This window comes from Chaetodon auriga, chromosome 13 (assembly GCF_051107435.1).
Source record: "Chaetodon auriga isolate fChaAug3 chromosome 13, fChaAug3.hap1, whole genome shotgun sequence".
In the NCBI taxonomy this organism is placed as follows: Eukaryota; Metazoa; Chordata; class Actinopteri; order Chaetodontiformes; family Chaetodontidae; genus Chaetodon; species Chaetodon auriga.
This window is the reverse complement of record NC_135086.1, coordinates 8,870,916-8,883,394: the sequence shown is the minus strand read 5'-3', so window position 1 is coordinate 8,883,394 and position 12,479 is coordinate 8,870,916. Positions and strand designations below refer to the sequence as shown.

Sequence of the window (12,479 nt, the reverse complement as noted above, 5' to 3'; positions counted from 1 at the left end):
TGATGCAGAAAACAGCTGAATTATTATATATACACACGGTATGTTTTTGTGTCACGCACACAAACACAGAGGCGTATCAAAAATGCCCTCTGAGAGCTCAAGACTTCATCAGACTCTCAGAAGTGCAACCACATCGGCAGATGCGTGACTCGAGTCCGTTGAAGACTTCACGGCTGTGTGCTCAGAGTCAGATATTCTGTCTGAAATGAGTGAAAAAGCTTCGTCTGGTTCTGGTCAAGCAATGTGAACAAGAAGGAGTGTTGACAGAACGTGACAGCCTCCATCAGACCCACCGACCCGGCGTGCTCAAGCTGCATATGGAGGCCGTCATGCAGAAGATCCATTTGATAAAAGACGGTGCAGTTCATGAGGCACTATGCTTTTCTTATTGAATTGCTGAAGTTATATTCATCCACCGCGTGGTTAGACCCTCCTCAAAGGCTCGTACAAATGTGACGGTGAGCAGAAAAAGACATAAATAAGCTTCATGCAGCCGGGGGTGGGTTTTTGGGTATGACCACAGGTTCTGGCACCAGTCCCTCCAATGGAAAAAATAATTAGCCCGGGGAGCTGAGCCGTTGATATATTACAGTCATGTTTTGCGGAGAGGCAGTCAAACATTCCTGATTGTTTAATGAAGGGATCGGCTTTATGTGTCACACTAACGCTTCGTCTCTGTTAGTTCTTCTGATACGCTGCTGAAACGATGCAGATGAATAAATGGTAACTTCAGCTTGTCTCTCAAAAGACAACATGCAGTTTCCACACCTCATTGATTCCCCGGCCCTGATAAGCAGAGCCAAAATAAAGCGAGAGCCAAGATATTGTGTCTGTGTGTGTGTTTAAAATGGGCTGATAACCTTCTTACAGCACATTCCTCCCTCTCCCCTCGCACTGAGTACACATTCCAGCTGGTTTCATGACAGGAGGAACATGTGATACATGTTGATAATATTAGTGTTAGGTGTGTCCTGATATGACCCCGCTGCTTTCCATTATCTTCCTATAGAAGGATGACTTACAGAAACAGATGACCAATGTATGAAGAAATTAAAAACTAAATAAATAAGATGAAGACATAAAACATAGTAGGTTCGAGAGCTTCATCATAGCACAATACCCTCTTATTAACAAGCACTGAAATCATAAAACACAGTGATGCTGCTTAATCAGTTTCTGTATTTGAGACATTTCAGATTGAACCGAGGTTTCAAGTTAAAGAAAAGCTGAAGACATGTAATAATTAAAAACTTGGTACCATTAGCAAAACTGAAAATTAGAGTCAAATATACTGTAATATGAAAACAGTGAATATAAACTATAATAGATAAACAGTCAACTAGAAGTCTATGGGCAGTGAAGGTCATAATATGCTGTTTTTTTGGCTGCAGTATGATTCATTTTGAATCCTTTATGAGTGTTGTTTGACTTAAACTCTATAAGCGTACTGATGCCTGATTCCCTTTGTTTTCCTCTCAGCAACATGGCCAACGCTCTGGCCAATGCCATGTGCGAGCGCTGCAAGAGTGGTTTTGCCCCGGCCGAGAAGATAGTGAACAGTAACGGGGAGCTGTACCATGAGCAGTGCTTCGTGTGCGCCCAGTGTTTCCAGCAGTTCCCGGACGGCCTCTTCTATGAGGTAACACTCTGTCCTCACGATTGTCTTTTCAGCATGGCTTTCGTCGTCCATTAAAAGAGACATGATGCGGTAACTGACATGTTTAAACACTCCTAGAAGGGAATGCATTACAATAAACATAAACATGGGCGTTGCAAACTGTTGCATTTCACGTGGCCACGATGGGTCAGTGAACTGGCTCGCTCTTCGCAGGCACTTAGATCACAGTTTCGCGCAAGTCTGTTGTTATTGCACATTCCTTCAGTGAAGAATCTAAACACATGGCCCTGCTGAGGTAAATAAAGAGGGGTGAGGGCCACCTTAATGCAGCATTGAATTATTAGAGGACCACTTCCAGTAAGCTGTTTGCTTACTAGCCTGCGTACGAGGCCAGATGTCTCTCCGGCAGGTCCCAGAGAGCCTGATGCTCCTCTGTTGAGCCAGTTCATCAAAGAGAGATCAATATAAACATCAAGGGCGTTGCATTAACCTTTGGTTCCCTGTAAATAATTCTAAATGTTGCCAGAAATAAATAACAGTCACCTATTTCCCATTCCCCTTTGAAATACAAAAAATGTCTTTCAACAGTGGTTTAAGTCTGAGTGGATAAATCGCCTTCTTTTTAACATGTGTGTCTATGTATTAGTTAGATATTAATGCGTTAAGAGGTGCTGCGCAATTAATTAATAAAATCAGAAAATGGTTGTTTGAGAAAAATTGGAGAGCCATTTAAAAGGAAGGAATCCATCGATCTTATGTAAAGACGTTATGTGACATAAAATACACACCAAGAGCTATTCAGAATAATCTTTGCTATGTAGAAATTCTAAATAGTTGGTTTTGATGTCCTCAGTACATGTATTGTATTAAGTGGAACATGTGATTTTTATTTTCAACCCCATATCTGCAGACATACAGATCAGCCACCGTTCGCCAAATAATGTCACACAGGTCATCCACCTTTCAAGTTTTTACTGTCTTGACTGATTTGAGTCTGTTATGTCCTCTATGCTGAGTAATTGCTGGATATCAAGAAGCGACTCTAGAACCACTCAAACAAGTCCAGATTTGACAGTCTCGGGCAAATTTGTGCTTCAGCACAGCCTGAAGGGCTCATTAAAATCTCTCTTCTTTCCCCCTTTGCTTGCTCAGTGAGCATTGCTCAGTAATATTGTACAGCTGCCTTCATTAAACTGCATCTAGCTATTCTTCCCAGTCTGCTGACGGTTTTCAGCGCTAATTTCATTCATCAAATATAACAGCTTCAGCCGAAAGGGCCTCCACTTGCATTCACAAAATAATACAACACCAACAACCTCTTTCACGATGTGAAAGTGAGCAGTTCTGCACTGGCAAAACTTCACTGAGTTACATTTCTAGCTGGGTAACAAAGGCACATTTTTGATCTTCTGGTAGTAAAGATGTTAGAAAGTATTTGTCCATTTAAAGGGTGAGAGAGATGTTTTTTAAAATTCTAGCACACCTGTGTGCTTTGATTAATTGTGCACAAATTGTTTGAACTCTGTTGACAGTTTGAAGGCAGGAAATACTGTGAACATGACTTCCAGATGCTGTTCGCTCCCTGCTGCCACCAGTGTGGTAAGTACACGACCTGCAGTAACAGACAAAATGCCATTCGAGTAGGTGTTTTATGTGGTATTTCATTAACTGACACACTGACGTATTTAATGATGTTACCTGTGGTGAGAGATGCACGAGGTGTTTACCGGGGCGACTGCTGGAGAAAGCTATCTTTGTGAGAGTTTCCCCTCTCTTGGCCTTTAGAAACCCCCCAAAACACGAGTGGCTCATCTCCATAAAACTCAATGATGAGCTCAGTTGTTTTCTTCAGCCTTTGGGGGGGGTCCTCCTTCAGTCGCTTCACTTCTTCATTTCCTACTTTCTTTTTTTGTTGGATTCTTGTACCATATGCTGAAAACATTGATCCGAGTGCAACAGGTACATTTAAGTGTTTACAGCAAGTCTGACTTCAGGTTATATTTAAAGACATTGGTCTGTTTTTCTGCTGCTTGCCCCGTCCCTTCTCCTTTGTGTTTGTGCCCTTTAATCAATAAATATCTATAGATATTTCTTCTGTTCTGTTCTGCTCTGTTCTCAAGGTGAGTTCATCATTGGCCGTGTGATCAAGGCTATGAACAACAGTTGGCATCCGGACTGTTTCTGCTGTGATATCTGCCAGGCTGTGCTTGCTGATGTTGGATTTGTTAAGAATGCTGGAAGGTCAGTTCCACTTCAGCCAATCAGCATCAGTCTACGATCATCATTCAGTTTATGTCCACCAGGAGGCAGGACGACGTTTTCTATGATGCTGTTTTATCTGGTACTGCTGTTTTGACAATTTCTATACACCCATGTCACGAATTCTCAAGACCATATCCTCCTTGACAGCCTTTTAATTTTCCTGCCTCAAAAATCAGGATTAAAAGTCTGCTGTACGTTGTATCAGGATCAGACACTCACAAACTGGTTTATTTTGTCAAGAAAACTAAATCAAGTTTTAAGTTCTATAAAGGTTAGGGTCACATTTTTTAGTCTATGTTAAAACAGTACCCACGTGCCGGTACAGTACTTTCAAAGACAACCTTCCCTAATGCAGTGTAAATAATAATAAGATAAGATTAGGACTGTACCAAATGTAATTTTTTCTTTGGTGAAAATTCACAGTCCTCATTCTTTGCAAAAAGGATTTCTAAAGAAACCAATAGCCTCATATTGGTTTCTTCAGGGCTCGTATGGACAGGAGGAATGATTGCAATGACCAATAACTCTTTGAGTGTTCATATTGGCCTGTAAAATGTCATCGCTTCGTTTAGTTTTGGTGAGCAAATCTACCATGACTTGCTGTGTGTGAGGTGTCAGGTTTCTTTTCATGAACAGTGCTGTTTGTTCAAGCACTCAGTGACTATCTCTGCATCAGCTGTATTACACAGGACAAATAGTTCTTCGAGATATGGCTGTGCCAGTGGAAGGATCCTTGAAGAACGTTCTATCTGATCAGTGTCCCTCTTTCTTTTCTGTTATTTTCTTCTCTCATCTGTTGCTCGCGCTCTCCTCAGGCACCTGTGTCGTCCATGCCACAACAGAGAGAAAGCTCGGGGCCTCGGCAAGTACATCTGTCAGAAGTGTCACGCCATTATTGAGGAGCAGCCTCTGCTTTTCAAGAATGACCCCTACCACCCTGATCACTTCAACTGCAACAACTGCGGGTAAACACACACACACACGCACAAATACCTGGTCAGCTGTGTCAGTCTCACAAAGCATCCAGAGCATGACGGCAGTGGGAGGACCAGATGCTGCAGGAGACGGTGGGTGCAAGCTGCGTCAGGTCCTGCGAATGCCTCAGACTCACAGATAGAGGTCTGTCAGGTCCGTGCCAGGCTCACGCTTCATTTGTTATGCAGTCCTGATGCTGCCAAGTTTCTGCACACTTTGATGATCCAGTGGCTTGAACATATTGAGATGACACATATCGTCCATAATTATCATAACATAAATATTTGCTGCACTGGTCAAATATTCTTAGCATGAAAACTTCACAGAGATCCAACAAAGTAGGTTACAAGTGTATAGTATATGTAGACTTAGACCAAATGCAGCACTTTCAGTCTGCCTGAGTGATGGACCAAACACTGCTCTCTGGTGGGCAAACTATGTAATTGTAAATATATGTACACATCTGAGGTACTGTGTATGTCGTACCCATGCTGTGGTCTCACTCAGGCAAAGTGTCTAATGACACGTTATATTCAAAACTCTTTAATTTCATTATAATTACAGTCTCAAGCCCCATTGCGCTATGTATTTTTTCCACCAGATTTGGTGTTTTTTCATATTTTCTTTGGGCATGTACTGTGTCCCATCAGTCAAAGCAGAGTTTTTTTCTCCTCTGTCTCTGCAGGAAGGAGCTGACAGCTGATGCCAGGGAGCTGAAGGGGGAGCTCTACTGCCTGCCCTGCCATGACAAGATGGGTGTCCCCATCTGCGGTGCCTGCAGGAGACCCATCGAGGGCCGCGTGGTTAATGCCATGGGCAAGCAGTGGCATGTGGAGGTGCGATATTAAACTTCACGACTCCAGTTACCCGAAGCGTAGGAGACACTAGGAGACATTCTTTTTTTTTTATTCATTTCATACCAATGAGTTCGCTTTAATATGTACCATATGTGTGACTCATACTTTTACCAGCTTTGTCTCCACAGTTGTGTTCAGCGCCCCGTCTCTGGGCTGTGGACATCATTCCTCCATTATCTGTCTGCCTCTTTGTTATTTTCTCTCTCCGGCATCATTCCACCACCTTCATCTTTTCTTCTGTCTATTCATCATTTATGCCCATTTTCCCATCTTCCCTCCTCCACATGTAGCATCATGTGTGCACTGTGTGTGAGCGGCCTTTTCAGGGCCACCCATTTTATGAGCGGGGTGGTCGTGCCTATTGTGAGAGGCACTTTGACATGGTGAGGAGATGAAGGATTGGCCTGGCGTTGACTGCTGCCCCGTGTCTCACTTCTCCCTGCCTCCATACAAGGGTTACATTAATATATAAGGTCACCAATCTGTGTCCAGGGCATGATGTGTTGACAGTTTATACAGCATAGGCATTTTGACTTTCCCATCAGCCACACATAAAAAAAGGTAAAGCAAACAATTTGGCAGCTTTTTATTCACAACAAGAATAAAGTTATGGGGGAAATCTGTTCTTTATTGGGGGAATAAAAATTGTGAAATCACAAAACATTGAATATTGGCTACTGGCCAGCAAAACTTCCATCAACATCAACATTGTTTTGGTTTTTAAGAATTCATATTGGTGTAACCCTGCTCTGTCATACTCATCCATGATGTCCTCATACGCAGACACACGAGAGTCTTCAATCCGTTCCTCCTGAGCGTTATCAAAAATAGGGTCCATTGCCCTTTAATTCCTGTCATACCTGTAAATCCTCACATGTCTGGAGGATTAGTACACCCTCTACAGCTCACGATTCTGTCCACCTTCTCTGCTCTGTGTATTCTGTCTGGACCCAGTAACAGGACATCTGGACTGAACTGATCTGCTTATGGTCTGACCTGATAATGTCTGAGCCAGATTGTGCTGCTGCCTGAACGTGATAATGTACTGACTGACGGCTGTGCTAACCATGCGTGCTTGGCCGTGGGTTTTTGTTTGCAGCATTTTGTGTGTGCTAAGTGTGAGAAACCCTTCCTGGGACACCGTCACTACGAACGCAAGGGCCTGGCCTACTGTGAAACACACTATAACCAGGTAACACTCAGCGGTACTGGGACTGTTTATGTTGAACACACAAATAGAGGACGTGAGCTCAGCCAAGCAACACCAAATGCATGTTAGAATAAAAAATAACAGAGTCTCTTTAGAAACCAGAATCAGTGAGTTCTCAGTTTAAAGCTTTTATCCACCAGTGAGGAAATGCTGCAAAAAAAAGGTACTTTTCGGCAACAGACGACAGCTGTTGTCACTTTGGCATGGAGGTATCAAGCAAGCATCAAATACAATATGTCCACCACTTATAACACCTTAGAAACCTTGACATAATTTGTCATGCATGATTATTAAGATTTAGTTTCATAAAGTCTTATAAATGCTTGACGATATCTTGAGAATGTCTTTGTAATGCATTGTAGACATGACCTTCAGAGAAAGAAAAAGCAAAAACACATTGTTCTGGTATAAATAAAGCAGTCAGAGGGAGATATCCTACCCGTTCTCAGTGCACTTTTTATTGTTTCTGAAAATTTCAGATATATGCCATTAAAAGACTGCATACACTACAGCAGTATCAGCAGAATCCAGAACATTTTTGAAGTAGTGACTTAACCACTTCTTTTAAAAAGTAACTTTAATAACTCAGTAATAGAAGAAGGCAGTAAAGTATGTTATTTCTTTGACTTGAGATTGTAAACTATGCTGCATCAGGAAGTCAGTGTAACGACTCCACCTAGTGTTGTACTTGAGCTGCCAGGAAAGTTCCTGTGTAGCCGGTGTGTGTTTGCATGTTTTTTGATAATGGCATGTCGTATGATGAAGGCTGCCAGTGCTGCATTGTGTTGCATAATTTCATGACTCATCAGACGTGTCACGGTGTTGCTCACTGTCTGTTTCTCTCCCCTCGTCACCCTCAGCTGTTTGGAGACGTTTGCTACCACTGCAATCGCGTTATCGAAGGAGATGGTGAGAAAACTTGTTTTGATTGGAAATAAGTCATAAGTCACTGTGCAGCCCTGTTAGCATCAGTGTTCATTAGATCACTTTTTACCTTGTGCTTTTATATGACGTGCACTTGTGTGCACCGTCTCCCTTTAAAATGAGATTGTGAAATCTGTTTAATTGTAGTCATACGGTGATGATTTGGAACAGTGTAACAGTGTCTCATGTGACAGTGTTTCTTCTATTTTTGTCAGTGGTGTCTGCCCTCAACAAGGCTTGGTGTGTCAACTGCTTTGCCTGCTCTACCTGCAACACCAAGCTCACCCTCAAGTAAGTCATACACAAGTCTGAGAGACACTGTAACATTAATACAGTCACTGTGGATGGATCAATCCACACACGTTAACCGAGGTTATGTACTCATTTGGTTTTAGTTATACTTAGATGTTCAATGAATTGGCCAAGCTCTCTCTTTGTTTGTCACTACCCTGCTTCTGGGACGTTTGCTGCTGTTAACTGTCTGTTTTCAGTCCTGTTCATTCCTGATTTTTCTCATCTTTCTCCTCTAATCGTGTGTCTCTATGGGCTTGTTTCTCCACCTCTCCTCCTTTTCATCGTCACTCTTCTTTATCCTCTTGTTTGCTCCCCTTCCTTTACCTGCCCTCTCTCTAACCTTCTTCTGTCCTCCTCTTCTTCCTGTTTCTTTTTTCCTTCTCATTCTTCTTATCTGCCCTTCCTCCTCTCTTCCCCCGCCATCTCTCCCTCCTCCCTGCTCTGTCAGGGATAAGTTTGTCGAGGTGGATCTGAAGCCGGTGTGTAAGCACTGCTACGAACGCCTGCCGGACGACATGAAACGCCGGCTGGCCAAACGTGAACGCGACTCAAAAGAGAAGAAGAAAAAACCACTGATACCCATGTGTCTGTGATCCTCTCTTTCTCCTTTGTCCTCACTTCCACTGTTCTTCCTTTGGTCAGTTTCCATCTTTTTTCCTTTCTGTTTCTATTCTTTCGCTGTTTCATTGACAGTATATTCCAGACGTACTCCATTTCTGCTTTTATTCCATATATCACCGTTATACTTAGTCCGTCTGGCTTTTAAGCCAAATGATGAAAGGTATTTAACACATTTAAGTGACTTAGCAATGGTTTCAGTTCATGACCACTTCTCAGCCCCAAACACTGGTCAGGATTAAAACTGGTACTCTTGTAACCCCTGCTATGCAAACAGGAAAATCAGATCAGTCACATGGTGAAGGGAATGCGTTGTTTTCTGGGTCTCCCGGCCTGTCTGAGCGTAAAGCCTTAATCACTTCCGGCAGCTTTCTGACCGCAGCAGCAGAGGTGCTGAGGTCCAACCGGGTTTGACACGTGCTCCGGTCCTGCTGGGCGATTATCTGCTTTGGGAAGAAATGTCGCCCTGATGGGTGGGTGGGTAAAGTGGAGCACATTTTACCTCTGCCAAGCCTTCACAGTTCCCAAAATGTGTAATTTCAAGCATAATAAATGTTACATTACACACAAAGATAGACAGTCTTGAGATCGAGTAGTTCATGAAAAACTATCAAAAATGTTCACAGGACCTCATAAACACGAATCAACTTTTCACCACTTATCCCGATATGCTCCCTGATTCGACTCTGGCTGGGGACATTTGTTGCACATCATCCATCTCTCCACCTGTCTTCTCTCATATGTCCTTTCCATCTCTGCTGTATTTTTCAATAACGGCTTAAAGGCCGACAAGAAAAAGAAGTTTTGGAGTTAACCAGCTTAGGGATCGATAAGCAATCTAAAAAAGGATATTTTCTCAAGAACTATGAAATGAAAAAGAATGAAAAATGTTATTTTTAATGGGAGGTTTTTTTTTTGTACACTGGGTATAAAGAAGGACAGAGTTCAATATGACGATGTTCCTGACGATGTTTGGCATTACAGCAAAAGTACAAAAGTACCCGTCCAGTTTGTGATGAAAATAATAAATAACTAAAAATGCCCATTCACAATATTCACTTTGGACTGCTGTTTTGTTTGTTTTTTGTGGCAACATGTGCATATCAGCATTTCAGTTCATGTGCTGTTGCTAGTTTGTAAGCCTGTCAAATGTATGTTAACCAGTACTCTAAAGTGTAGCTCCGAACCAGCAAATTACTAAACCACCCAGACGCTGAGTGAGATGACCTCTAACTTCCAACCAACTCTTTCCTTCCACAGGAACAAGTTTGTCGAGTTTGACATGAAGCCAGTGTGTAAGAAATGCTACGAGAAATTCCCCCTGGAGCTGAAGAAGAGGCTGAAGAAGCTGTCTGAAACTGTTGCACGGAAGTGAACACACAGATGAGCAGCTGGAGGCAGGGCGGAATAGATGAGATGCCATGGTGGCCTTGCAACATTTCCAAAATTGACAGTTGTATAAGATAGCATTAGTGTGTTTTATATAATTGGTATGTTACATTTAGGTTATTTCAGTGGAACAGTCCACTTTTTGTCATTTCGCCTACAGAGGATCATTTCATGGAGCCTTAAACTGACAGATGGGTTAACAGACAGAATGTTGCTCAGTAGGTTTGACATCAACCTGTTTAGTGCCTTTTGGCTCAAACACTGCAATGTACATTTTTCACATGCTTGCCTTATTTCATCATACATGTTGAACCTCAGCACAGATGACGAAGGTCCTGTGTTTCAAAATGACACATGAGCTTTAAGAGAATAATAAAAAAAAAATGGAGTTCAACTGTTTGCCAAATTGTCTAATGCTGTCAAGCCATTGGTCCTCTGTTTGACTCATGTTACTGATACTCTTATAATAATGGAGTAAACTGAGAGAAAGTTGAGAAAAATTGCTTTATTGAATGTGTATATAAATCTCTTATATTTTCTGTTTTCTGCCACCTTATCTATGTATTGTTAATGTGTATATCCTTTAATATAATGCAAGTTTGTTTGTTTGTTCAGCTCTGAAAAGTTTGCATTTCTTTTTGCATCTACACTTTATTGACATCAAGCTGTGGCCTCCTCACTGCTGATGGACTCAACCATCACCTGCAGTATGTTGAATTGCCTTGTTATGTGCTATGCATTTTATGCGTGGAACAATCTCTTTATGTAAACTGGTATTTACACTGAGTTACCAGCTTATTAGGTTCCCTTGTGCAGTCAAATAATCCGATACAAAAGAAATAAATCCCCAAATGTAATGATCAGTTATTGTTTTATCTCATTTACAGTCAATACATGAGGGCAACAGAATATTATTACAAACACCTTTCATTGTAATGCAGTCCAGTTTAATGCCATAACTGCATCTTAAAAATGATTTCAGCGATGAAGCAGCACCTCTCACACTGTCAACAATGAACACAGTAAGCTTCACAGTAACAGGATTTATTGCAAGGCAACTGCTAACTGTGTGTGCGTTCCAACATGACGGCTTGTGGCATGTGCAGAGACCGGATGTGGAGTAATGTTAGATATTAGAACATGTGTCTCTGCTGTTTGTAATCCAGAGAAAGTGATCCTCTTAGAGAGGTGTACCGGCTTCCTCGGGGCTCAGACCCTATTAAGAAAGAAAGCCAACTCTTGTGAATGGGAAAGAATAATTTCCGTTCGCAAAGTGTTTCACTTGAGCAGTATGTAATCGTAGAACGCTTATCTTTTAGATAGTAGTTTAATTGAAAAACACATTCCACTATTTTACGGAAATGCAAACCTATGTTACGGGTCTGAATTTCACCACCTATGCCACAACATTTTTCACATGTCATGTAGAAGTAAAAGTATCCACTGGCCTGTTTGTTGTGAAACAGAACGTCAGCTCCACTAAAAATAGTCCAGTGGATGGTTTTATTTGATATCTTACTACCTGGGAGACTGAAGTGACTCCACACAGACACTGCTTTTATACTGTATTTTATCTTTGCAATGCTTGTGAAGAGGCAATATTTATTCATATAAACACACCAAAATGCATGTTCTGGACTCGAATGGAGAGATATTTTTCATGTTATCTGAGATGATTCTGTCAGCTGATCTGCTAATAAACATGTCTATCAATGCTACCAGTGTGCATTTTGTTATGTTTTCTTAAATATTTCTCAGCTCTTTCAAGAGTGTTACATGACATCACTGGCAGGTTTAAATGACACAGGTGTCATTTAATTGCATCCAAAAGTATGACAGCTTGGCATTCTACATTGAAAATTACATATTTGGGCTTACTCCAGCTAGAATATAATTCCTTGGAATAATTATTTGAGTAATACGTTGAGTAGGTGTTAAATCACAGACCACACTGATGAAGAAATTACGTGATGAAGACAATATAAACCTTTAACACTTTCACGATTACTTCATTTTCATCTTTCCCCTTCATTGTCACTTAATACCCATGCATTCTTGAAAGATTTCGCCAAATGTGGTTTGAATTTTGTTTGATTAGTGTTGTATAGAATAATTATATCAATAGTATTGCAAAATATTATACCATTACGCCTTTACAAAGAGTCTGAGGTCCGGAGGGTTCACCCCAGCCAGTCCACCAATCCTTCAAAATAAACTGCGTCAATGTGCGTCAAACTGAATACTCGGTTTTCATTGGTTAGGAAGCTTGATTCAAGAACGAATGCGGACCACGTGACTTCCTTCCATTTGTCGGTTATGAGACTGCGCAATG

General features: G+C 41.5%; 1 protein-coding gene across 6 annotated transcripts in view; it reads left to right on the top strand.

The window, feature by feature from the left end:
* The window catches only part of lims2 (LIM and senescent cell antigen-like domains 2), a 28,249-nt gene extending 16,385 nt beyond the window's left edge, over positions 1 to 11,864 (top strand). For 3 of the 6 annotated variants that reach the window (XM_076747178.1, XM_076747176.1, XM_076747174.1), the window contains exons 2-11: positions 1,480 to 1,639; positions 3,151 to 3,217; positions 3,739 to 3,859; positions 4,696 to 4,845; positions 5,541 to 5,691; positions 6,812 to 6,904; positions 7,783 to 7,831; positions 8,062 to 8,137; positions 8,589 to 8,777; positions 10,019 to 11,863. In XM_076747178.1, coding sequence (XP_076603293.1) covers positions 1,484 to 1,639; positions 3,151 to 3,217; positions 3,739 to 3,859; positions 4,696 to 4,845; positions 5,541 to 5,691; positions 6,812 to 6,904; positions 7,783 to 7,831; positions 8,062 to 8,137; positions 8,589 to 8,733 — 1,008 coding nt within the window. In that variant the 5' untranslated portion in view covers positions 1,480 to 1,483 and the 3' untranslated portion in view covers positions 8,734 to 8,777; positions 10,019 to 11,863. Of the gene's footprint in view, positions 1 to 1,479; positions 1,640 to 3,150; positions 3,218 to 3,738; positions 3,860 to 4,695; positions 4,846 to 5,540; positions 5,692 to 6,811; positions 6,905 to 7,782; positions 7,832 to 8,061; positions 8,138 to 8,588; positions 8,778 to 10,018 lie in introns of all 6 variants that reach the window. The other 3 variants (XM_076747180.1, XM_076747175.1, XM_076747177.1) reach the window with 2 other exon arrangements.
* The last annotated feature ends 615 nt before the right edge of the window (positions 11,865 to 12,479 follow it).